We start from the raw sequence: 27,295 nt of genomic DNA, 5'->3' as shown, positions 1-27,295 counted from the left end.
ATTCAGGGTTTTTTTTTTCAGAGGTTCATCTCTGCCTCTGTCTCTGTCTCAGACACATGATGAGGTGACATACTATACTATGACTTTTTGGACTGATTCTGGACGACATACTATACTTTTTTTTAGGAGATTTTGGATAACAAACTATAGTATGACTTTGTTTGACAGTTTATATTTGGACATTTTTGACACAAACATAATCCTGTGCTGCTACATGTTAAGAATTCTCCAAATTGTATATCTATTTTCAACAAATTCAACTCAACTCACAAAGTGCTTTTACTGTGATTGTCCATCTTTGGTGACGCTAAGGTGTGCGAGTGAAATAATATTGAGAAAAAAGTTGTGTTCAACCAAATCGCTTTTATGTCCAACTGTGAAATGCAGTAAACAACTGTGACATTTTACACTCAACTTTTCAAATGAGTCATCTCAGTGGATCCTTTCAGCAGCTTGATGAATGGGAAACGTTCGTCCAGCAGGTGGCAGCATTTCAATGAGAACATGAACATTGATTCATTTCAGGTGGAGCTGCTCCTGCACAAAGCGACACTGATGTGAAGGCCATGGTATACTTTCCGTGACTTGGTACATTCCACTGTTCCCCTCTGTGTCGATATATTAGGAATGTTCCACTTTGTGTTTATCAGCCGGAGCTTCTTCTTCCACACGGAGACAGAAGCAGGACGAGGACAGCGGAGACAAACCCGTGGTCACCGCTGCCTAAATGATCCACACATTTCCGACCTGAGGGATCCGATCACAGGTGTTCAGATTACACCTACTAATGCTAATGTGACGTCACTGCTCCACATGTAAACACACACACCTTTCATTTAATTTCTCTTCACATATGAATGATGTTGTTTTCTGATTGTTACAGAAAGACAAAGAATCCAGGAAATGTTAATGTTATTATTTTCTCCATTGATCGAATATTTGTTGGGGCCAGAAAATGTTTGAAAAATGTTGATCAGTGTTCATCAAACCTGGACCAGTTTGAATTATTTCTTTGTTATAATAATAATAAACCCATATATCAGAGTGCAGTTATTAGTTATATCGGCAGACCTCGCACATATCCCATAAAACTTTTCAAAGCCAATATCTGCCCATAATGATACTATCATGCATCCTGACACATTTCCATGTCAGGTGTAAACTAACAACAAACTATTGTTTTTGGAAAGAATGAGATCAAGGTTTCTGATTCTACAGCTTCTTAAATGTCAACATTTTCTGCTTTCTTTGCTTGGTGGATTTGACCCAGCCACGGCCTGTCTGGCACAACTGCGCAGTTGCCAACAAATCCACCATGCCACAAACCCTTTTGATAGCTGGAAGAAGCTCTTGGTGGTTTTCAGTCCTCACTGTGGCTGTGGAACCTTAAACCTTCAAGTATAAAGGAATTGGACCGTCAACATCAGGACTGGAAGGCAGCTGAGCTAAATGTCCTCGCTCTTCCTCAGGTTTTCTCAGACCAATTCACTCTCTGTGTTGAATATTGTGCTTAAAACGTTGCTTCATCCAAGATTGAAATCCCTGACCTCAGGAACTCCAGTCTTTGACTAAACCATGTGAGCTATTATCCTCTTGAAGAATTTCTTTCAATAACAGAGGACCCAAAAACACCAAAAAACGTCACACTGATGAAGTATTTAAGAAAGCTTATATGTGTTGTTACAGGAATCATGTTGTTTTCTTGGACGCTTTATACTTGATTTTCCATTCACTGATAAACTGTATGCTAATAATCAAAACTGTTTTGCTGTCACATTTTATATATTATTTTCCAAAAAAATAATGTCAACATCATTTAAGATGATTTAAAAAAAACATTTTGGTCTCATTGCTATGATTTGTGTTTTGGTTTAAATTTCACGTTTCAAATTTGTAAGGATAGGTGGTTTACAAATAAAGCTAACTTATCGTTATAATTACAATTTATTGTTAATATAATAATCATAAAATATTGAAATAAAGTCAGGCCAGAAAACCTGCAGACTCTAACATGAGCATATTATTAGGAACAATAACAATGTGTTAAAAGTAGTTTTATAACTCCACATTCTTTCACTCAACACGTTTATCTTCAAATCTAATTCACGTGTTCATGTGAAAATTGACTGCAGGTCTCAGTGCATCACAAGGTCACAGAAATATTTTCAAATTATTTTTATCACTCAAATTATTGCCACTATTGTTGATCCCCAACACCAGCTTGGATGGAAAGATATACAAGTGGAGTGTCTTAAACCCCAAACAAAGTAAATGCATTGTTCATTTTATCTGTTAATTCTTCGAACACAGTGCATTTCGGCTGTTTTTCTCTATTACTATGTTAAAACGTACAGTATATACAGAGGCTATAACTATGTGCAATCTACAGAGTCTTATATCCTTTCTTTCAGCAATCTGATGAAACATTGTTTTCATTTTCACCAACTATATAAACACACCTGAGCAAAAAGTACTCAAAATGTTTAAAATCGGATTGAATTTGTGAAATACGTCACCGTTCAAAGTTCACTTGGCTCGTTTTTATTAACGAAAAGAAAAGAAAAACGATAAAACATGTATTTTTAGTAAAAAAAATCTCATTAATTCAGGAGAAGGCATATTGGTGAATTGAATCTGCTTTAGCACTGATGTGTTTGACCTTTTGATGCTGACGGTTTATTTTAACCTTGGAAAGCATTGTGTGTGCTCAGAAAATTGCTTTCAAAATAACTTTTCATGAGGCTCAATGTTTTCGCATTTCATTTTCTGCGTGTATTAAAACAGGTTCCGCTTGTTAAACGCCGATGTTTATTCGGCTCTTATAGCCGCCACGTTGGTCAGCACAGAATCACACAATCCCATTATAAATCCCCGGTGAAATAAAGTGAACTGAGATTTTTTTTTATGACACCACTGCCATTTCCCTCCATTTAATTCACCCGTCGCCAGGAACATTGATTCAGACAGATGGAGCAGCCCAGAGGCAGGCTGACTGAGCAGAGGAAATCAAGTGCTGGGTGAACGTGATCCCAGTCCAGCACTGCACCAGTGTGTGGTTGCATTGAATATCAGGTAACGAGCGAGGGAATTATTTTAACATGCAACACCTGTCCAGACTTCTCCTGACTCGGTGCACAGCAACTTTTGGTGAGGAAACTGGCTCACGAAGCGTGTCGGGATCCTTCTCCTTATTAATAGTCACAGCTCCGTGCGTTAACCTTTATTTCACCAGGACGTCACATTGGGGATCAAATTTTACTCTCTTCCCAGTGAGTTCCGAGCTTGGACGGTGTCAGTTCACAGCAACGTCATACATGCAAATGGACAAACACACACTAACCCTATAACCCAGAAAGCACTGGATATGTAAAGTGTACTCAAAGAACAAAACATTTAATGAAAGAAACTGCTGCAGAGTTCAGTATTTTGTTCTTTTTTCAAATAAATGTCCACCATTTCAGAGGGATTTCTTTGGCACAGTATAAAACTACTAAATATGTTTGTGCAAGTGTATGAAACATTGTGACCAGTAACACGTGTGCTTTTCCTATGGGGCTCTCAGCAGAATTTGATTTAGGGGCCCCACTCCAACCACCTCGGTGTAGCCTGTGCTTGACTATTACAAACATAGAATGTAATAAATAAACTATTTTAAAGAAGTAATGTAACACTATAAATTGCATCAATTATAGTTGTGTTGTTTACTCCGAACCAATGTAACTGCTTTTTATCTTAACCCTTAGAACAGCTTTTTTCCATTACTATGTTAAAATACACAACCTAAGCAATCTGAGTGAAGTTTTTTTTTTTCATTTTCACCTACTATATATACACACCAGAGCAAAAAGTACTCAAAATGTTTAAAATCCTATTGAATTTGTGAAATTTGGAAAAACGTCACAGTTCAAGTTCACTTGGCTCGTTTTTATGAACAAAAGAAAAGAAAAATTGTGACTTCAGCTGCACTATTATTGCTACTTTATATCATTACTAAAAATACGATATAAAATGAATCATAACTTTGACTCAACAACACATAAGAAGACAAAAAAAACATGTGACATATGAAAACACACCCCCAGGATGTGCATATAAGGAGTTGTGTATTATTCCCACGGCAATTTAGCATGGGTGCAACAACATCCTTTCATATATGTACCCGCTATACTCTCTATCACCGAAATTAAATGAAGGTTTTGACAATACACCATGAGATATTTTTAAAATAACTAAAAACAGGTCCTGCTATAAAATAAGTCATGGATTCAGCCAGCTCAGGCAGGTCATTCTAAAGGGCCCTGATGGCAAAGGCACAGTCTCCCCTAGATTTGAGCCTCAAATCTGGAACAGTGCGGAGGGCCCTGCCCAAGGATGTAAAGCTGCAGCATGGCTCATATGGGGCCAACATTTCAACAGTGAAGGGGAGCCAGCATTGAGGTGATGAGGCACTGACTGTCGAAACGTATGCATGTAGTATCTAAGTATAAGTAGGTATGGCTAGTTTAGCATATTAAAGAAATATATATATCTTTAGATATATCTTCAGTTAATTGGTTTTATTTTGTAGTTTGAGCATCCGTTCTGTTCAAGCTTTCAAAACAAAAGCCATTCAAATAAAATGTGTTTTTTTTTCATAGAAAAAATAATAATTTTTAAAAACTTAATAAATATGGTTCATCAAAATGCTGAAAAAAAGGATATAAGACACTCTATATTGCACATTGTCATAGCCTCTGGATATAAGGTATGTTTTAATATAGTAATGGGAAAAAGCACCCCAAATGCTCTGTGTTCTAAGGGTTAAAATGTCATTACACTGCAGTGTAGGATGAATTCACCTGCATTGTTCCGTCCATCCAGTGCACTTATAATATGTCACTGCACTTTGTCACATTTGCTTTCTATAGTATTGTTTTTCTTGTTTTTGTACCCTTGTATGTTTATATTTTATACATTGAGCTTACTAGATTGTAGTAGTCACTCCCCCCTGACCCTTTGCTGAATTTCTCTGGTGTAGCAGATCAATACTCAGAATGTAATCTAGCGCCGATGCTACATCTGCGCTCTGAAATATGGGTTTCGTGTCAGGCGGTTTTTCCAGCTCGGCTCCCGATTGGTGCAGTCTTCCAGCAGCTTGACACTCAATCACGCTGATCACAATCATCTGTGTGACAGGTCACAGGAAGAAATAACACAGGTGTAAATAATCAAAATGAGTTTAGTTCCAGGGTGCAGGCTGGGTCAAATGAGCTGATCCGAGCCATGATTACTGTGTTTGTCTTGCTTTTATGATGGTGACCTAAAATAATGCAACATGGCTGTGGTAATTTATCCCAAATTGGTTTCTTTGAGCTTCTAATCCAGCACCTGTGAAGGTTTTATGTACTGGCGTCAAGGTCTAAGGGTACCAGCACCTTTATTTCTGTGATCATGGGAACTTAGATTGAAATGATGGGGCTGAAAGTTGGTCTAACTGTCACTGAGTTGAACTCACACAGCCTGTGTATGTGATGCTCAAGCATGTCTGTTACGACCAGCTCACAAGGGGGATGAAAGGGAAGCAATATAAAAACGCAATGGTCATTTTGTTAATTAGGCTTTACAGGAAGTGACACCCTCATATTGAGTGAGGGAAAACAACAACAAAAAATGGGAGAAACCTCAGGAAGAGCCACAGAAGAGAGATCCCTCTCGCAGGACGCAAAGACGTGCAGCAGGTTTCACATAAACAGAATAAAGTTCAGCAGATTACAAATAAAACAGCAACTTTACAAAGAATGGAAACTGAAAACACAGAATGAGAAGCCAAGACAGAGACAGACAGTTACAATAATGTAACCGCAACTGGTAATAATATTAATATTAGTAATAATGAGGATATCAGATTCTCAGATGCAGGTCCAGCCTGAAGTATATTAAGTAATCATGTAATGTAATCGATTTGTTGATCAAAGAAGGGAGGGGCTTCTTCTTTTACCTCCTTTCCGCTTGATGACAAGACAGAGAGACAGAGAGCCCTAATATAGAGCTTGGAAACAAAGCACAGACAGCAGGGGTCAAGTGACTCGGCAAACGTGCCATTCATTCAATTCTGAGGTTAAAAAAAAGGGGGGTTTAAGTTTCGATTTAAAAACCTCTAAAGAATCACATCATCTGTTGTCATCTGGGAGGTTATTCTACAGGAAAGAAAAAAAAGGCCTTTTAACCTGCTGACTTTTTATTAGCAACTCACATTTCCCTAATGTGAGAGAGTGTACCGACCTTCTGATTTGGGTAAAGACGTTTGCACTGTATACGCATACCGTCAGTGGCATGCACAGACATTATGGAAGGGCAGGGTCGGAAATTAAAATAGCACCTACTGCACACTGGTATATACTGTCGCGAGTATATCCTGTCATTTCACACATTCTCACACAGGTCTACAGGGACATCTTTTACAGCACGGCATCACTTTCTATCACCGAGATGGACATTTTCTATACAGCGCTGAATATCATTTCCTCTAAGGACACCCTTTGGGACACTGTCATGTCGGGGCAGTAGGGAACTTCATAACAGCATCCTTTTTTGATTGGAAGGGCACCCATAGGAAACAAACTTGCAAGTAACACACTGCATGACTGACAATAGCTGGATTTCTATACTGATTTGACAAAAAAAGATTACGGTAAAATGACTTTGTACAGAACAAGTTTGTGTTTTGACTTCTGTACACTCACAAGTTATTTGTTCACAGGGGTTCAAGCATATTAATCTCTTTGTGGCGTTATACCTAAGTGAGGAAATGCCACCTGACACAGTGTAAAAGTGGATTCACTTAACAAGTGGGATGTGTTAACCATTAAACTGTTTTGTTTTGAAATTCATTAACTCTGAACACCAAAGCAGAAATGTAGAGTAATTCAGAGAAACAAAGCTAATGATAACCCTTAGTGCTCACCCATAGTAAATTGCTGCGGGACTAATACACAACTCCTTATATGGACATCCTGGGGGTGTGTTTTTCTATGTCACATATTCAGGCTTTAAAAAATGTGGGTGTTTTTGTTTTCTCAGTCATGATTCATTCTATATCGCATTTTTAGTAGTGATATAAAGTAGCAATAATTGTGCAGAAGTCACAAAATAGACTTTGAACTGTGCCTTTTTTTCTTTTTCAAAATATCACAAATGTATTCTGATTGTAAACATTCTACAAAGTACTTTTTGCTCAGGTGTGTTATACAGATCAGTCTAGGTTGTGCTGAAAAAAGGATATGTCAAACACTCTTAAAGCCTCTGTATATACTGTAGGTTTTAACATGGTAGTGAAAAAGCAGCCGAAATGCTGTGTTCAGAGCGTTAAAATAATAATAAAATTGATCATTCAGGAACAGACAAAAAAAAACTGAAAGAAAAATGAACATGCTTCCATAGCTTTTTTACTTCATAAAAGGATGTGTGTGCGTGCTGAAAGAAAAACGGAACGACACATGTTCTCTTTTCAGTTGATTTTGTATTTTTTATTGAATAAATGATTTAAAAGGTAATAACAATGTTTAAAACTACTATCTTCACATCCATTGCTTACATACTCAGATAGCCCATCTATATATATTCTTTCAAGCCTCCCCACTTTTCTTTTGCAATTTTTTTTTTTTTTTGGTTATTTGTTTTCTTTTTGTTTGTATGTGTGGGGCAATTTTTTTTTTTTTAAATTTTTTTGGATTCATACTATCTTGATAAATGCCCGTTTCAAGTCTTGTCACACTAACAGCAATTCAATAGGAAGAGAGGAAGGGTCTAAGCTCTACAGGGGATGGATTTGAAGATTCCCAGTTCATATTATTCCATCAACATTTTTTCAAGTTACTAAAGCAGAGGAAAAAAAAAAAGAAGAGATCCAAAAATTGAACGGAAATAAAAGTTGGTACGAGGAGTTACACCAGGTAACCCTCCCAGCCCATCAGGCCACTGCAACAGAAGAAAGTCATTTTGTACAGTGACACGTCATAGAAGTCAGTGTCTCAAAAATTCAGAACATAGAAAACCACTAAAATAATTTTGAAACTAGATCCAAAATATTCTTTTGAAAAGAATTAATTTGATGTACAAAAACAGTCGTTTTCTTTTTTATGTGCTTTTTTTAAAAGTTTTTTTTAATAAAAGTTTCAAACACAAGTTTATTGTAGTTCTTATTTCTTCTGTCATTATTATTATTATTGATTCATTTAGTCTTCTTTTATTTATTTAAATTCATCTATCAGTGCGATTGTATACCAGTGCAGCTACTGGGTCCAGAGTAAAGAAAACAGGCTTTTTCATCTTTAATGGCATAAAAAATAAGGAAAAATCCATCTTTTATACAAAGTATAACTGCTGGTCTTTAGGGAAAAAAAAACATTTATAAACCCATAAAGCTAGGAGGCACACCATGGGATTTTCATTTGTGTAAATCAGAGCAATAATAATAATAATAATGATAAAATAATAACAAACATAATACGTAACAACTTGCAACCAATTTCAAATCATCTTTGACACCACATGCGGTTTCAGAGATTGACAATGAAAATTCATTGAAAAATTGAGTTGCTAAAAAAAAAAAGTCAAGACAGTCGAGAAATCGCAGAAAAAAAAAAACGATAAAAATATAACGAGACAAAACATTTTTGTCAAATGCAGGGGTGTTATTTGGAAGGACAGGAAGCCAGGCCTGAAGAGCAGCATTTGGGCATGGCCGCTGGCATCTTTGGTTCAGTCCAACATACGAAGGTAACATGAGCTTGAGCATTCCACGAAACACGACAATGACCACACAAGGAATGCTGAGGCTGAACTCTAAACCCCGGTATGGAACCAAAACACTATCTGCTACAACAAACTACGAAACTTCGTTCCATACAATCCCATGAGGTATCAATGCTTTTAACAGTTAATCAGTACAGAACCAGGACTATATTCTGCGTGTTCTACGTAAAACATTAACTCTGCGTCCTACTGCAGGAGATGCTTCACCTTCAACAAAGGTCTACGAGAGGTTGTGAATGCCTCAACGACCCCCAAACCTTTCAAATGATGATTCAGCAGCTGGTAGGAAGATCGTAAAGATGAGCTCAGGGGCAAAGAGCAGCATCTGATCTTCCAGGAGAGGCAACGACCGCGACTACCGCCGCCATCTACAGAACGACGACGCGTCACACCTTGACAAACTAGGCCATGAGGTTGGGCCACAGTGTGGGGGGGGTAAACGGGGGGGAGGTGTGGGAGGTAAACATGTGACTTCTTGTCCTTTCAAACCTGCAGGGGTGTTGACTTGCACTGGTAGGAAAAAAAAACAAAACACCTGTTGAACAGATCTGCATATATCGAGGATAGAAAAACATGTAGGATTTTCTCTCGATATACCGAAGATGAACCGTCACAACGACCATTAGCAGTACATTCTGTAGCCTCTTGATGTGTTGCTGCTACGATTTTGCGCTCGTAAATGTTCAAGACCATGATCGGACCCGGGAATAACACCCTCCTCCTTGTGTATTCTGATCACAGGCGGACAGAGCCAAGTACACGATTGAACGTACTCAAATGTGTTCTGAATGTCTCTTCAGATCAGATCGCGGAAACCACATTTGGAGGTGGTTTGGGAAAATGTGACATCCCCCACATTATCCAGCATGTGTGAATGCAAACTTGCTTTTAACACACATTAGAAACCACCTTCTAAGTGGACGAAGTCCTTTGACCTGCTGCAGTATCACTGGATTTTGACACTTCTCAGTGGCTTCACATTGATTTTCTTTTCTTTCTAATGGGTTAATCTTATTTCATGTTACAGCAGCGCAAGTAGTAATTCGATTTAGGGCTGCAACTAACAATAACTTTTAGGATAACGGATTTCTGGTGTAGTTTGGACCATTAAATGTCAGGAAATGTTTGTTATATGGAGTAAGGAAACCCTTTTTCACATTTAACAGGCTTAACAAAAATAGAAAGCTTGATAACAAAAAACAAAAAGGTTAATGGCCTACTCACACTGCTGCAACATGAAACACTTTAACTATTAGAAAAATCGTTTGTAAATGAGTGTTAATAGTGTGGGGGTGGAAGATTCATGATTCATTGTGAAAATGGAGTTAGAAGCCATTTGGTGAAGGGGCGGTCTTTCACGTGTCCATTCACACATGCTCTGAAAACACATTCCGAACACACTTATGTTTACGGGTACGTTTAGACCTAAACTAAACCCCAAGTCCACATGAGACAGAATCACGCAGGGTGGGTAAAAACCAGGTCCGACAGCAAACCCACCTTCACAGGATGTCATGAATGCACTTGAATGGATTTTTGAGGCTACTGTTTGTATCGGTGACCGCCATGACCCTTTTCACAGCAATATACCCAAGAGAAAATCTTACACGCTGCATCTTTTAAGTATGATATGATTAATGAGTCCGCATGACCAGTCACGAGCTGTGACCACCCCAATATGAGGTCCGATAGCACCATATTTGTCTTTTAAATTTCTTAATGGTAAATAAGAGTGTCTAAGCCATAGATCAAGCATATCATGGATAAAACCATAGGTCTCATACTCAGACATACATGCAACAGAATAGATTGCATGTGTATACAAAGACATATGTAAAACAGCATGGTCAATTTGGTTTTGCAGCAGGAAAATTCAGGTTGTGCTGTATTAAGTGGACCAGGAAATGAATGACTGACTGACTGTTCTCCCGTGAAGCGTAGTGTTTGTGTCATGTGTCGTCGGGCAAGCTTCTCGTTTGTCTAAAAAGGCGTGAAACTGTCTTTGCCATGGTTTAAACATGTAGTGTTGTAACACCACAGTGTCCTTGTGGGATACTTAAAAGTGAAATAAAGGGCCAGTAACTGGGCGAGACGTGAGTGAACAGGAGGCTGCAGAGGGGTTCACACGCCACCGTCTGAAGGTGGAGTTGACGGAAGAGCAAACCATGGGCCAGAGGAACACTCAGAGCATCATCATGTACTGGTCCATAATTTATTAAATCATTAATTTAAGGCAACACAACTGAAATCTGGGTCATTTCGGGTTACTGTGGATGGAGTGCCAAAAGCCCTTGACGTTTTGCATAAAAGGAAAAAAAAAAAAAATAACCTGCCAGTTAGTAAAGGCTGTTATAAAAGAAAGATGTTGGTCAAGTAGCGATAACCTCTCAAAAATTCCAGCTAGCAAAACTAAACATGAACAACCCTCGACGATCTTAAAACATTCTGGACAGTAAGTACAAACCAGCCAAGTGTGTGTATGCGCGTGTACGCTAAATCACAAGTACTATTTGAATGAGAAAATGGCTTCTTAGGTTGTACACACACAGAGCCCTGGCTTTTAGAATCTGCACTAACTAAATTAACTGTGTTTGCTCAAACCTGGTGCCAAACAGCTGACAAAACAAAAGCACTAATCACAAATGTTTCCCGTGTCGTGGACACGCACACGCTCACAGATCAACGGACCTCAGTAAACGCCAGAGTAGCAGAGGAGACCGGTTTCAACGACTAAAATAAACGACCCGCTGCGTCACATCGCAAACTACACAATGACATGCACTTCTAAATGCCACACACATGTTAATTAGCTCACTTCCTTTGTGCGTTAAGTTGCTTATCTTCATTGAAAATAACTAATCTTAAATAGAGCATACTTCATGGACGAGTAACGAGTAAATGGTTAGCTACAATCTGAAAAGGCAAGACAATGATTTCCACGACGCGAAAACACAGACTATTAGTACATGGACTTTTCCGAACAAATGACTGAAACCGCTGCTGAGGCGAGGGCTCAGTGACGCAGCCGCGTCTGAGGCTGGTTGGTGTACGTCCGCACTCACCCACAAGACTAGCATTAGCGCTTTAAGTGGCACTGAATACAATAGACTTCAAGCCAAACAACTCCTCCGATAGTGTCGAATAAAAGAGAGAATATGGCTTTAAGTAGTTATAGCATGTCCCTGTTGAGTGACTCCCTGCCATTAAACCCAGACACCAACAGACTAAGTAACAAAAGCATCAATCACGTACCTACTTTCATGCCTGGTAGCTCTACCGCAGGGAAAGCAGACCCACTTGTAGCCAAATTTCCCAATTTATGAACATGATTATCCTCAGACAAAATGGCTTCCTCCCCACGTACTTTCACTCGACAAAAAAGGGAACATGGTTGTCAGCTCTATCAAACATGGTTCAAAGATTAAAGGTTCCACCACAAAACACTACAATTACTCAGGGGAGAGAGTCTTTTTTTTCTTTTTTTTTAATGTAAAATCCAATTTCTATCTCGTTCCACTGATTTTTATCTTGTGGCAGATCGAAGTCCGTATCCACACACGGACATACACACTTCTCAAACAATAAACGCGATCCTACCATCCATGCTTTGGAGTATACAGACCCCAATAAATAGTCCCAACTACAACACTACAAGAGTTTACAAGACTCAAACAACCTCAACAAGTCAATCTTTTTTTGTTTTTTGTTTTTTGAGAGGAATCAAGAAGAGAGATGGCAAAGCCTTCAAGAACTGCAGTTGCTTTGCTACATGGCAAACATGTCCGGTGATTAATATAAATTAAGAGGCAAAAACTAAAAGAAAAGAAAGAATTTCTTAGTAAAACTGAAGCAAAGCCTAAAGAATAAAAGTGTAATACTAATCTAAGAGATTTGCTTCCATCCACAGAATCAAACACCTGATTAGGTTTACTGAATAAAATCTATCATTTGTTAATTGTCAAAAATAGAAATAAAGGGAGGGGTGATTATAGATAGACTTGTAAGTATGCTGCAAAAACATAACCACAGGCAACGAAAAAGAAATGTGTGGATTTCTTGCCGTAATCAAATGATGCTTCGTTGCCACCCGTTGCCATGTCAACGTCTGGGAGACAGCCAGCATGGCAACGGAAACTATCATCATAAAATGGTACAGTAGTAGAAATAGCTAGACCAGGAGGGGGCGGGCTCTCCTGGGAAAAGGTCCGCGGAGAGGTCCAATGATTGGTCATGCGGCTCGCTGTCAGGAATAATGGTTGTAGGGTGGTAGAGGGTGCCCGATGCCGTTCTGGTAGTGATGGTGCTGACGGTGGGCGATGTACTCTGCATAACCCATAGTCATCTTCTCGCTACGGTACCTGGGAAAGAGAAAAGATGTGATGGGCGGAAAAAAGTTTCAACCAAACCAAGGACACAAAGCTTCAAGTACTGTGATTGATCACTTAACAATGAATACAATTAGTCTCTTGCACAACAAATATTAATTAAATACTGCTTTTCCTCTTTAAAACAAGGACTTCACTGACATGCAAATAGAAAATCTAAATTGCCGCAGACAAAACAGAGATGTTTGTATTTCCTTACCACAATAAGGATAAAAATATTTAGCGATGTTTGTCAAACCCGGATATGAAGATGTTCTCAAATGTCTTGTTTTGTCCACAAACCAAAATGATTAACTTTTAATGATTTCTTTGTTATCCATAGCAAAGAAATTAGGAAAATACTCACATTAAAGAAGCTTAAACAATCGGAAATCTTGTTTCAATCATGAAAAAAAGCTTCAAATCGATGAATCGCTTATCAAAATGGTTGTCAAGTGATAGATTAATAATCGATTAATTAATTGTTTTAGCTCTAATCAACTGTTACTAGTACAGTACCCATTCAAGATGTGCCTGTTTTTACTGGGCTTTTTTTGGTTTGTTTTTTGTGTGCATTTCTGGTGTGTTTGAATGTTTCTGTGCCATCCTTTTAATTGTCTTTTATCCAACACAAATACAGATATTGAAATAATGACAAAAAATATTTACAGTGAGAAATAATTCAGTCATCACTGTGCGAGAGAGAATAGAAGCAGGTTTTATTCCCTTTGTTTTACCTTTTTGGTTTCATCGTTAAATGTGGTGCGACATCGAAACACACAACGACACTTAACATGACACAAAAGCTCAGTTTTTCTGCTCGTTTGTCTCAATAAGATATCACGCTTTGTATGAGAATAGACTGCGGGTGTTTGCCTCGACCTCCATGGGATATTTACACAAGGGAGTGGTTTCCTATCATCCAATCAGCTGACTGACAGTACCGTACCATATTACTCTGGTACCCCAAAGGAAGGGTGTCAAAGAATGGAATGGTTGGGGCTGGTTATTACATTACTATTCTTACGTAAAACACAATTTTTGAGTCTTCTGATTCTGCCAGATTTCTTTTTTTCTTTCTCTCCACTGATGCCTAGTGCTTGATCTTAGTGGGATCAGTTTGGCTTCTTCCTTTCATTTCCTTACAAGGCAAAACGCCTTGAAATATTTGATTTAGGCTGGATGTGAGTGTTAAGTACCTTGTAACATTAGTTAGGTTTTCACAATCGTTATTATTGACTGAATGAATCAGATTTCCTGCAGCTACCTCTGGAGCCAGAAAAGGATTTATGATTTATATGAAGCAGTACGCCACAAAACAAAACCTCTTACCTGGTTAACTTAATGGTCTTCCTGAAGTCATTTGTGATGGGAGCTTTATAACCTCCCTTTCGTAGTAAGGAATCTATGGTTTGAATGTGGTCCCAACCTTGACAAAACAGTTTAACACATTTCTGAAAATCCAAATTCCCTTAAATACACATACACTTTCTTCTTTAACAAAAAAAATAAATAAAAAGGTGAATCTGGATTTTTAGGAATACAAAAAAGATCTTACCTTGCTCCTTCGCAACCTCTGGTAGGTAAGTGGCTGTGCGCTTTGATCCTTTTTCATTGAAAAACTCTATCCTAATACCATGAACACCCACCTAGAAAGAATATGCAAATCCAGAAGAACGAATAGGTTAAACCACATAAATCGCTCCAGTACAACATAATCAAAAATATAGAGGGAGGACAGATGTTCGGTTCTTTAAGGCAATATGGGGACTGCTATATTATACAACCACAATCCATGTCATTTCATGTTTCACTGGGTTTCAGCACGGTTAGACTTTTAATTTATTTCCACCATTAGCTTTGGTGATATAGATAGATTCGACAGAATAGAGAGAGTAGATAAGTGTAGCACCCAATCAGCTGAATGACTTTTGGTGCACTAAACCTACTTGCAATTACTCATTTTAAAGCAATCCTGCCAAGATGAAAATGTATATATTTTTCTATAATTAGAAAATAGATGAGTCAGTTTAGCTGCAAGGCACCAAATAAAGAATAACAAATAAAAGACTATTACAGCAAAAGACTATTGAGCATGTTTTAGTAACGAGTGCATCTAACCTCCCAGTCAAGGTAATCACCGACGTCTTCAAAGTTGGTGAGAAGAGACACTGAGCAGAAGAGGCGAGGCAGCTCTTCCCTTGTCATAGGGGGGAAGCGGCTGTCTTTAAGGGCACTGCAGACAGAAAGAGCACCATTAAAAAAACTGTTCAATGGACATGTGTGGAAGAACTTTACACAATTGAGCATAAAAGTGCCAAACAGTTGCATTAATGTGTTTGTCCTTTTAAAATGAGGGGCATGTTTCCACTCAAGTTTACAAAGAACTGAAATGAAGAATCAGTGAGACCTTTTCTGTAATATAGAGGAGATTTACAAAATGAGAGGGCAGTGTGGTTGCACCACTGTGCGTGTATTTCAGAGGTCAGAGTGGACATCTCCTCTTAGGGTCAAGACATCTTGGAAGGACAGTTGAGACTTTTCAACACAACCTGAGTTTTAGGTTAAGTTTAGTTTTTTTGAAGCATGGTCGTAAGTACTGACGGCACTGACAATGGCACAGAGGAGTGCCAGCAGACACACGGAAAAAGAGATTTTAACCACTTAACAAAATAAAACCCAATACATAATAAAATCAATGTCCGCTTAGGTCTATGACAATGTGTTTCCTAGTTTGTCTCTACAGTATAAAGACTTTTCTTTCGAATTGGAAACCTTTTTTTGAAGTTTGTAAACCATTCACTCCCACCCACTGAGAAAATTCGTGTTTTTAACTTTAATGTTTGTGTTACTTTGGTAATTGTTAACAAAAAACATCGAACCAAAATCATAAAATAACCAATTTGAAGTTATTGATGAGGCAGTAGGCAACTCCTGTGTACGATGATGTAAAAATGGCAGATTTTCTTTGGCGCTGAGAATGATTGGTCTACAAACTTGTAGGATAAACGGTAAGATAAAGCTGTTGATTTTATTACGTGAGCCTTCGGTTAAGGGGTTGAAATTTGTGTTTCTGCTAGGAGCCGTGTTTTCAGTGAGAGCCAGTGTCTCAGGCTGGTTCTCCATGCAGGGACACTCTTATGGTGCTTTTCCACTCGTGCGACTTAACTCACCTTGGCACGGCACAGTTATTTTGCTTTTCCATTAAGCGATAGTACCTGGTACTTTTTTGGTACCTGCTCTGATGAGGTTCCAAGCAAGCGGAGTCTATACTGTGCGTGACGTCATCGATACTGTGCGTGACGTCATCGATACTATGCGTGACGTCATCAAACTGCTGTCAGAGTGCCGTCACAGAAAGAGGCATGAGCAAGAATCAAAGTGAACAATGCCTAACTGTAGATCAGTTAAAAAGACTAAACAGTCCTGAAAATGTGTGTTAATCTCCGACATTTAGCAAGGAAATGTCTAAAATCTCATAATTTAGGGAGAGTCGGGTGTATTAAGCAACCGTACTGCGATTGCAAGTGCCATAACCAACCCTGCCGCTGTATTTCGGTTCAGCGACTGCGAGTCGGAGTCTGTGCTCCGGTCATGCAGGAAGTACTGAACAAATTGTTTTTAACTAACTGATTCAGTACATCATAAATAACTGTTTTACAAGTCACAAGTTTGTGTGTCGCGTATAAAACAAAGGCACAGCAGTTTCATGCAGCCGTGCTGTGATGACACCGTCCATGTTGAGGAGGTACTATATTGTAATGGAAAACCAACCAAACCGTGTACAGTTGAGCCGTGCCGTGCCGAGGTGGTGTATGTAGTGGAAAAGCGCCTTCTGTGCAGGTGCAAAAAACGGATCTATCCCTTTAATGGCCTGTTTTGTCTGTAAATGGAGTCACAGAGTAAGAGACAGTACTATGAAAACATGAACCACTGACATTTTACCCTGCATTTAATCTACAGGTGATGATGCTGGTTTTACCCATGTCACTGTTTTACACACAGACTCCTTATGATTCCAACAATTATTACACAGTAGTATAGGATAGTATTCTTGATCAATAAATTGTGTTGCTACAATACACAGCATAGTATTAAACTCACCACAGGATGATCCTTTGAGGTACTCGTCTTATCTTTCTTTTGTAAAAAATGTCAATGAAAAAGCATAATACCACCATATATTATATTTTCTGAGCTACACAGATTAAACTGAATAACAGTTGTTAGCATAGACATTTAAAACATAATTCTGAGGGAAGTTTGTAGTCATTCCTTCATTTTTGTCACAACTTTGTCATACAAAAATCATCACACAGTTTGTTACCTGGTAAGGGTGTACTCCCTGAGTCCTGAGTGCAGATTCATGGCAGAAAATGTACCTATACAACCCCGCAACCGCTTGTCTCTGCCTATTTTCCATGTGACAAACAGCGGGCTGAAAAATAAGACAGACAAACAGACATTAGGAAGGAGACAAACTATCATGAGATGCACAGCAGATGGTTATTTCTGTAGTGAATGAGTTTGTTAGTGACACGCATCACAGTTGATTCTTTGATTATGCTAGAGCAGCAATTCACATTAGGACAACAGTGTTTTTTTCCACCACAAATAACTGGTTTTCATTGAAGACTTTGATCATTGACCCATGGCTGGACTGCAAATTCTAACAAACGCTGTTTATCCTGATGTAGTTTTAGGAGATTTTTCAAACTGTTTTACTGAAACCATTTCTGGTTAAGTGTGGAAAATACATGGTGTGGTTGTGCTAGTGACACATAAGATCACATGATCATGTGTGTCAGTATCAGATGTGATGTCATCTTACAGCAGAATGCAGCTGACACACTCCCTGTGTTTAGATGGGGTTTGCATAAGAGTTTTTCAGAGAAAAATGATCAGTGTAGTGACAAATTTGGGCAGTAGAGAAAAACAAAATTGTACAAAACAAGGCGAGTCTTTCACAGTATTAACTCATTAAAGACAACATATTTAAGCCTGACAAATTTAAAGTTACAGCAGGCAGTATGTTTCAGTGTTACTGATCAATTTATCCATAATAACCTTTCAGCACAATGTAAATTAAGTGATTTGAGACAGAGAGCATGGTACTGCTGCACCTCCTCTGGGCCAGATGTGTTTTACCACTATAAAGACGTGTCTGGCCTCACTGTGAAGGGTAAAAATGTTTCTTGTTTTAGTTATGAGAACTAAATGCATGTAAATGCAAAATGAATAAACTACTAGACAAGAAGTATACTGAGTAAATATCTCTAACACTAATATAAATACTGGTATGGATTCAATTAACAAATTTGTTCAATTTCAAGACATTTTCAATTAATAAAATGTGTCTAAAGGCTTTGTGGCTTTACTTTACTTTTCCTGGATCATTTCCAACTGCTATTGAGAAAAGGCAGATGTCTTCACACAAGGACCAACCAAGTGAAAGGTTGGAAAGCACATTAAATTAAGCAAAGGTTCCTTACTTTTTTGTTTCTAAGGAAAGGCCAAATTATTTTATTCAATATTTTGTGTGTTTGTGTTATCTATAGCAATACTAATCTGACTTGCCAGGCTAATGTGGGGTTACACTGAGAAAACAAAAATCTATTATTTCATGTATGGATTCAAAAATGTCTGAACTGAAGGAACTAATATGATAGTGTAATGATTGTATGTTTTGCACGGACTGCAGCAATGTAATGAACATTTCTCCATCATTTGGTTAGTCAAATTAACAATTATGGTGTGCCAAACCTGTCTATTATTAAGCATTCAATACACCAGTGTGGCTTTTGACTGGTCCTCTGATGTTAACATGCGAAGGAATTGCTTACAATTGCTGCATTGCCTTTTTAAAGATGTCAGTTTAACACAAATTTAATACAGACCCATGAACAAGTGAACCTTTACTTTGCAGGGAAAAAAAGACTTATTGTACATGTACAGTATATTAATATGTACATCTGCACTTTCAAACAAGTGGTGACCCTTTTCTGTTTATTTATTATTAAAACAGAAAAGGGTCACCACTTAAGTTTGAAAGTGTAGACGTTGTTGCTTACATACAAATACAACCCAAGTATACATCTGAAATGTGCAAGGTTGTGTTCTATAGTCTACATAGTGATGTGCAAGACTGCCTCGCACACTTAAAGCAGTCACATGATAGTGGAATGACCCTTTTAAAAACACAACACAGATGGTGGTAATTATTTGTGAGGAAGTTTAACACGGTCAACAGGTCTATGCAAACTTTCCACAAACATGTCAAGACAGTGTTGTCGTTAGCAGTGGCTGTAACTGTATACAATCACTATACAGCCCCATGTATGCAAAAGGCCCGTATAGCATGTATATCAAATTACAACGATTGGTGGAAAAATTTCAATGGGGGCGCAAGAGTGCAGTTACTGGGGGAACATTTACATTTATTAAGCACATAAATGTATCGTGAATTAGGTCAGAAGGTATGCACATTGCAGTGCACATATATCAATAAATGCAGATTTATTTTGTCACAATTTCAGTTATTTGCCACCACATTTGCTGGTTGACTTGAAATTTAGCAATGTCTTTTTTGGCATTAGATTTGGTAGAGATGTAGGACTAGCAAGTGCTTAGCGAGGACCATCTTTTCTTTGTTGGTTTATGGTAAACTCGGTTTACCTTTAACTCGACAGTGCGCTTACATTAACAACATACAACCCACTGTAATTTAAAATTCTAGCTAACCGTCATAGCACGTTTCCAACAAATGTATTCTAACATTGTAACATATACCCTATAACACACAAGTTCATTAATGCTGTCTAGCCATGCTAATGTAGCTCATAGCTAACAAAGCTAAGCCTATTATGTGGGAACCCAGAGTTCATTGAGGCTAACACGGCAGATTTGGAATAAAAAATATCAACTTTTTCTCTTGTCAGTTTGACACTTTGAAATTAACTTCTCTAGCAACACAAACAAAAAACGAACCGGGAAAAATAAATTGACACAATGCTCTTTTTCCTCTTTTTCAAAAGTGCAACTGGCATTAGCTACACGCTATCCGGCTTAGCCAACGATAGCTAGCGGTTTTTGAGTTGGGCAGACAGCATCTCTAAAATACTTATTTTGTCAAATAACGACGAGAAATCCAGAAGAGATAAAGTAACACCAACCGGTGATATGTGACCCAGCTTTATAGCATAATATGAAACCATTAACTTTAACCATTAATGAAATGCTAGCGAAGCTATTGAGACTGCAGGCCGGTGCAGACAAGACTTTCCGACAAGGCCCCAGTTCCAACTTGGACAAATTAAGCTGTGATCGCGAGTTTTCGCTTTTAAATTTGACTGTAAGTAACTCGTTGTTTCGATGTGACAATATGTACCCTTAAAACAGAAGTAGATTGTGTGTGTAAAAAGCTGTCACTTGTGCCGCGGCACACGTTTGTTGGGAGAATACATCAATGGGCTTTGACATGCAACAAAACAACAAAAGACAAAAAATACTCACTAGGGATCATTTGTAAACCTGGGTGTTCTCGGAGGTTGGTATCCGTACAGATGGCAATAAAGCACGTCAAAACAGAAGCAGCACATCTCCGCTGAGACCACCATTTTTCTGCCTCCACTTCCCGAACCAGGTCCCGGGCTAAGATTCGGGGCGAGGCCGGATGAAGTGTAACCGGCCGGGGCTGGGGACAGAGCGTTTGTGCCACTGCCACCACCACCACCACCACTACTGCTGCCACTAACGTTACCCCCGGGTCCCCCCAGGCCGTTGGCTCTGCTCACGTTCGCCGCTGCTGCAACTGTCGCGGAGGAGCCAATCCCCAACTCCGAGCCACAATGTCCGGTTCCTGCCACCCCGCTTCCCGCCCCCACCCCGCCGGGACCCCCCGACCCGGGTGATCCCGACAGTTTCTGCTTCTTCACCCCGCAGCACCCGGCCGCCATCTTGGAACAATCTGCACCGACACACCGCTTCCGACCCATAACCGTCACCGCGGGAAGGGTGGGGGGGAACGCCGACCAGACGTAGAAATCCCACTGCGCTGATACGTATGACGGACAATACTCCACTTTCACTCTTTTATTTTTTTATGTCGGACGACGAAATAACCGATATGGTGAGAAGACTGCAATGTCACCCTAGCGTTGCCTTTAAAATGCGTGACTTTGTTACGCAAAATCCATAGCCGGACAGCCGCTTTTTTTCCCGTTGAGTAGTCAGCCAGTCTAGCTTTGGATTTCGGTGTTCCAGTGGATCACCGATAACGTTAAGTCCCAGGCAAATAGTTTCTCCTTCTCCCTTAACACGGTACCATTTGAGGCTACCTCAATCCGTTCCCCTTCAACACACAAGTTTAGGGAGTACACAGTCCGAACAGGCCGCAGATGACAGCAGGCAGGCGGTCCAGATGTGAAGCCGACAGCCGGTGCGCTGTAGCCCCGCAGCACACCTCTCCAAGTGGAAGCCGGGAGCTTGCATACGCAGGACCCATAAGCTTCAGCACAAATTGCGCACAGTGTCTTGGAGAGCGTAGCTTCTCATTGCACCAGCTTTGTTTGCTTCAGCCTTTACGAACTTCTTATTACACAACAACAGGCCCAGTATGTTGGAATTCCAGACAGTGGGATAATAACGCAGAGGAAAATGGCATCTGACAATGCAATGCGGGGTTGGCATGGCACAATGAACCGCGTCAGCAGCGCCGAGCAAGTCATTTCAGTAACGTATAGGCCAGAGTTTGCACCTGCATCATTTCTGTTCTTGGACCAGGTTAAAATCTCAAGAAACAACACCCCGCGTCAAATATAGAGCTGAAAGTTTTCACTGTAGGTTTGTTTGGAGGCTGTCATCCGTTTATGAGACATATAGAAGAGCATTATTGTCCGCGAGCCGTGAGAAATCCTCCGGGTTTAGTAACCCTCGCTCCGCACCTTCTCTCAGCTGCTACCAGTCAGTGCTGTTCGGGTAAAGCCCTGTGATCTGTCTGTGGGAACAGGCGTCGGTGTCGTCGGCACGCCGGAACCGGATTCAGAAAGAGTGTTGCGCACACTTGCTCCACATTCTGCGTAGCATCTGAGGGTATCACGTTTGCTGTGGAAAAGCACGCGCGCTCTCGACGCGTGCGTGCAATGGAAAAAATAACCCTAAGTTATAAAAGGAATATGACCAGAGTGGTCTGTATCTGTACGCAATATACCTTTTAGCTCTACTCTTTAATCGCTTCCATCTGCCTTTGATCACTGTATTCCTTGAATAGATTTCTGTATTTTCTATTTACCACCACCCGTTTTGAACACAATTTTACTTGTATGCCTGACAATAAAAGTACAAACGAGATAGGTTTGTGTTTTTAGAGCAGCACAGTGAACTCATGTGATCCTCAATCTGTAAATATAATCCATGCGCAAAACTTAATATATCCCATGCCCGCATTATACTCCACCCAAGCCCATCTCGACATTGCTTTGATTAGGGGAGGGGGTGAGGTGTAAAGTATGCCAGTCTGACTCTTAATTATTTGTATGTCATTATAGTTAGCTACAATTCAGTTAAGATATTTACACATACCAACAGTCTGGTCCTGGAGATAAAAACCATTGTAATTCATCAAATTCTAGATATCTATAAGGGGAAGCTGCAAACGTTTGTGCCTTATTGTCAAATTGTAGTTTTCAGTTGTAGAAGGCTGTCTAATGGTGAGATAAAGCAGTGGACATATTAACTAGTATAGATTTGATTCACCCTAGTATATGTGCCGCAGGTGCACCCATGGTAAATTGCCACTCCATATATGGATATCCTGGGGTCAGCAAATAGTTGCAATAGTAATGCAGCAGAGGTTACAAAATAGACAGTTTTCCTTTCTTTTGTTCATAAAAACGAGCCAAGTGAACTTTGAACTGTGACGTATTTCCAAATTTCACAAATCCAATCCGATTTTAAATGTTTTGAGTACTTTACTACTACTTTGCTCAGGTGTGTTAGCACCTGGTGAAAATTGAAAATTGAAAATCATAGTTTCAGTGATAGAAAGTTACCTAAATTAGCCCCTTTTTCTACTATTAGTAATATAGAACATTTGTACATGCAGCATTTTCCATTCATTTGAATAGGAAACATATTCTTACTTATGTCAGTCAGCAGAATAATGTGTAAAATGTCCTCAGTCACAGATGGGTTTGACGTGATGTGATACAGAATGGCTTCTTTGTGAGTAAAAGCATGAAATGCAAATCAGCTGTGATGTGGACATTGGTTATTTAGTCTACTACAGTGAAAATACAGAAATAGATTCACTCAGCATGCTTAATTATTGCATTTCTTACTTCACTTTATATCTGAACATAAACATTTAATGCGAAACTCCATCATTGGGTGTTTAGCTTGGTAGTGTGCACACGTGGCTCAGTGCAGCTGAGTCGAGTGTATTCTCTGTGGAGGGAAAAAAAATGCTTTCATGTGACCAATGGATTTTGCTTGCCGATGATGTCACCACAAAGCCATCCATCCAGATTATGTTTCGAAACTATACAAGAGGAAAGGGGACACATGCAGGCTCAATTACTGACTGTTCCAATAGATCATAAAAAAGATCACTGTTCTTCAAGGTCAGTGTGGCTTTAAGTGAAGTGAACAGGCTGAGCTGAGTGTTTTTGCAAAGTGAATGGTCTCATATGATTTAAGGCAAGTTCTAACACACACCCAAATCCTCACTCATTGAATATGTATGGAGAAAATAGACTTGTTTGTTCTATTTATTCAGTCACGTCTACTCTTGAGAGCAGGAACAATCTGGTATGTTGTTGTTTGGCCTTGTGGTGGAATTTCCCACAGCCACAGGACTCACTCGCCCCTGAGATAACAAGTATATAACTGTGCAAAAGACAGAGAGTCAGCCATCTTAATGATGATTCAAAGGAACAGGAAGTTCAGAAGAATTCTGCACATAAATCAGAAAGAACACCAAAAATGGTGTTTGTTTGGGCCACGTCTGAGGTCAACCCCTTACTGAATATAACCTATTTAAAACAGACTAAAAGGAAAATATTGATGCTTGTACTCATATGACATGGAGGTTTTACTTAATATCAATAAATCAGGGAATTCTTATCTCCTGTTGATATAAGTAATATCCAAATTGGCTAATCTGATGTGGTGCACAAAACCTACAAAGGCACAAAAAGTACACAGATATTTCATGTTAAATGTAGCTGCATGAGTTGGATGTACTTAGTACTGACATATAATCAGTGCTCATAGGGAACCAGCTTGAGTCACAGATGCTTGCTATAAAAAATGTGGATTATGGACACTTAACCAACAGGTTATCCAAAAAGAGGTTTATCAACTTAAGTCTATTATATCTTTAAAAAGAAATAGCTTTACCATTAAAAACAGTAGTTTGTTTCGCTTTGTAAAACACTCTCTCCCCTCACACCAAAGTCCATAGAGAAGATATGTGATTTTACATCACAGCACAGAATATGCCCTGTTGCCTCAATCAGCAACTATTGATGTGCTTTGTTGTGACTTCATTGTTTGAAACATTTTGTTGAGATGTATCTAATTGACACTATCTTGGCAAACGTAGCAGTAGACCAGCACTTCAATCCCTTGTCCGTGCATGCTAAAAATTGTTTAATTTCTCCATGGTTTTGTGTAGGGACAGTGAGTGGTTTATGACATTTAGTTTCCAGTCTCAAATGACAAGACAGAGCAGCAAGACTTCTGTTAAGTGGCTTTTTCGTTGTGACCCTACTGGCTGCTTCCAGGCACAGAGACATGTTACCCCATACGGCAACCTTTTTTTTTTTTACAAATGACTGTTATCAGGGTTGTAAATGATTAATATGATAATGGTTAACACAATATGAGTGATGTCCATTTATTATTGTCAGTGGAAAGATCAGATTTTCACACTGTGAAAAAGATAGTTTGTATATCTGTACATGACATCATCTGTCACAGACGGGTGGAGACCGAGCCACACATCTGTGTCAGGGTGGATAAGCTCCATCACTGTTGTTGCAGTTACCAGGGTTGTTGGTTAAAGGCCATGGCCTCATTCCAATAACAACAGATCTGTGTGCTCATTTGTCCTGTATATTTAATGGGAGAAGATTTTAGTGCAGGAGAGTAATGTTGCTTAACTGTGCAAATGCAACACCAGTTCATGATATGAATTATTCCATTAGGCTATAGGAACCTTGTCATCTCTCTGGCTGTGTGTCCTTCCCTGACTCCCATTATAATGACATTTTCTCTCCCTGCCAGAGCAGAGGAATCACTCCCTGTTTTGTCTCAAAAACTAATCTCATCTGGACAAATGGCTGCTTCTTGTGTGCTGTATCGTCACTCTATATTGAAGTGGAAAATAAACCTCTCCAGGGCAATTTGTTACTGGGCAGCAAGGCTCTGATTTTCACTCCCCTCACATCATACTTTTGGTTGTTTTCTGTTTTCTCTGGTAATTTGGGGAAATGATGCACTTTCTCTTAATGACCATCTCTCTCTCTCACTGTCATAGTTGTTAATAAATTGTGAAAAAGAAAACATTTTAGTGCTGCTCTCAAATTAGCATCAGGAAATGAGTGAGATAATGAATGCATGCAAACTGGGGTACATTGAATTTAATATGCGTTTTACATTGTCAGAAAAAATACCATAAACACAGAATTATGCAAGACTCACTGAATGACTCATTGGAATAGTCAGCTTTGACAAAACACTTTTGAATTTTTGAAACTCAAAGTCATAATGAATGTTTACTTGCCTACTCTCTGTGTTCCAAACGCACCACGATGAATCATTTACATTTCATTTTAAGGTCCAGTGTGAGGTGAAATTATTTTTCACTTGGTAGAAAGTAAAGATAAAAAAATGACAATGACAATGACAAGCGATTGTAATAACAGTTAATTTGTCATTTCAGAAACTAATCTCAGAACTCAACATTTCACTTCCATAAATGAATTTAGATGTTGGACTGTCATAGAACTACTCGAGTCCATGAACTTTCATTACTCCATGTGCTATTCTGATAGCTATTGCATGGTAGCAGATGCTCAAAGTATACCTTCTTCAGGTTTGCAGATTTTCCCCATTGTCCACATACCAGAAACATGTGATCTGTGGACCTGTGGACTCCTCAAAACATTTTCCAGCCAAAGGCTCACATGTTTGACCGTATCTAGTAGTTGTGTTTCCAACAAACTTGCCGTTCAGTTCTATTTCCACCCAGTTTCTTGCATCTGCTTTTTTTTGGCACTTCAGATGCCTCACTACTGGTATTCTCATTTTTCTCTGTTCTAGCCAAAACTGACAATTCTGGCCCTTTGTTTTTGTTTCTATTTCACCTCCCTATTTTTAACATGTCTTTCAAAAACCACATTGTAGAGTTCACATTTGTATTCAGCACACTGTGAATGATCTTTGGATAGTTCATTAATATTTGTACTCTCCTGTGGCTGTGCAGTCAACACATGATGTAAAATGGTTCCAGGTATCATGGCTAATCCAGCCATCTCAGGGGATGAAGTGTTGAATGATATCTGCATCTGTCTCAAATGCTGTAGCTGTGACTTTCATACTTTTTCTAGATCCATGGTCTGGCCCTCGAATGTTCTCAACTGTGTCTGGCACCTCATTTTTCCTGGTGGATTGGTTCCAGGCACACAGTTGGTCAGTGCAGGCTGTCCCTGTGAAGACTTGAGTCCCTGCATCTTTCACCTTGTAAAGTAGTCCTGTTGCATGACTGCAACACTTCCCTCTGTTGGCCATACAGTCACAGTTCCCGCCTACAACTTTACAATCCTTCCTCTGCAGAGTTAATTCAATATTATGATGGTTGTTGATGGACTGTGAGTATCGGACAGGTCCTTTTAGAATGATGTGTTCATCATCTAGTAGAGAGTGAAATGTTTGACCAACCCATCCGGAGCTCAGGTAATTTTGACCTTCTATGAGTGACCTGTACTGTAGTTGGCATTTTGTTGCTCATCACGTGCCAGGCGATGAATGAAATAATCTTGAATACCTAAAAAAAAACAAAAACGCACTAACAGCTGTCGTGACAGAAGAACTGTCGTGACAGAAGAACTGTCAGTGTTTACTATGAATATAAGACC

The 27,295-nt window shown here is 39.2% G+C and overlaps 1 protein-coding gene across 1 annotated transcript; it reads right to left on the bottom strand.

Annotated features, from left to right (window-relative positions):
* Positions 1–7,483: 7,483 nt before the first annotated feature.
* Positions 7,484–22,209, bottom strand: ammecr1 (AMMECR nuclear protein 1). The gene is made up of 6 exons (XM_044042010.1): positions 20,670–22,209; positions 17,485–17,595; positions 15,279–15,393; positions 14,716–14,806; positions 14,490–14,586; positions 7,484–13,151 (listed from the first exon to the last, which is right to left on the bottom strand). The coding sequence occupies exons 1-6, from the start codon at positions 21,149–21,151 to the stop codon at positions 13,037–13,039; spliced, it is 1,011 nt and encodes a 336-aa protein (XP_043897945.1). The 5' UTR covers positions 21,152–22,209; the 3' UTR covers positions 7,484–13,036.
* Between the last annotated feature and the right edge of the window lie 5,086 nt (positions 22,210–27,295).

This window comes from Solea senegalensis, linkage group LG13 (genome assembly GCF_019176455.1).
Source record: "Solea senegalensis isolate Sse05_10M linkage group LG13, IFAPA_SoseM_1, whole genome shotgun sequence".
NCBI lineage: Eukaryota > Metazoa > Chordata > Actinopteri > Pleuronectiformes > Soleidae > Solea > Solea senegalensis.
The sequence above is the reverse complement of the archived record's forward strand: the minus strand, read 5'-3'. Positions and strand labels throughout refer to the sequence as shown.

Excerpts from the sequence above, each read along its gene's own strand:
- ammecr1 (XM_044042010.1), bottom strand. The coding sequence starts at position 21,151 with ATGGGTCGGAAGCGGTGTGTCGGTGCAGATTGTTCCAAGATGGCGGCC. Across the intron at positions 15,394-17,484 it reads AGGGAGTACACCCTTACCAG|TGCCCTTAAAGACAGCCGCT; the intron begins GTAACAAACTGT and ends TTCTGTCTGCAG. Across the intron at positions 14,807-15,278 it reads GTGATTACCTTGACTGGGAG|GTGGGTGTTCATGGTATTAG; the intron begins GTTAGATGCACT and ends TATTCTTTCTAG.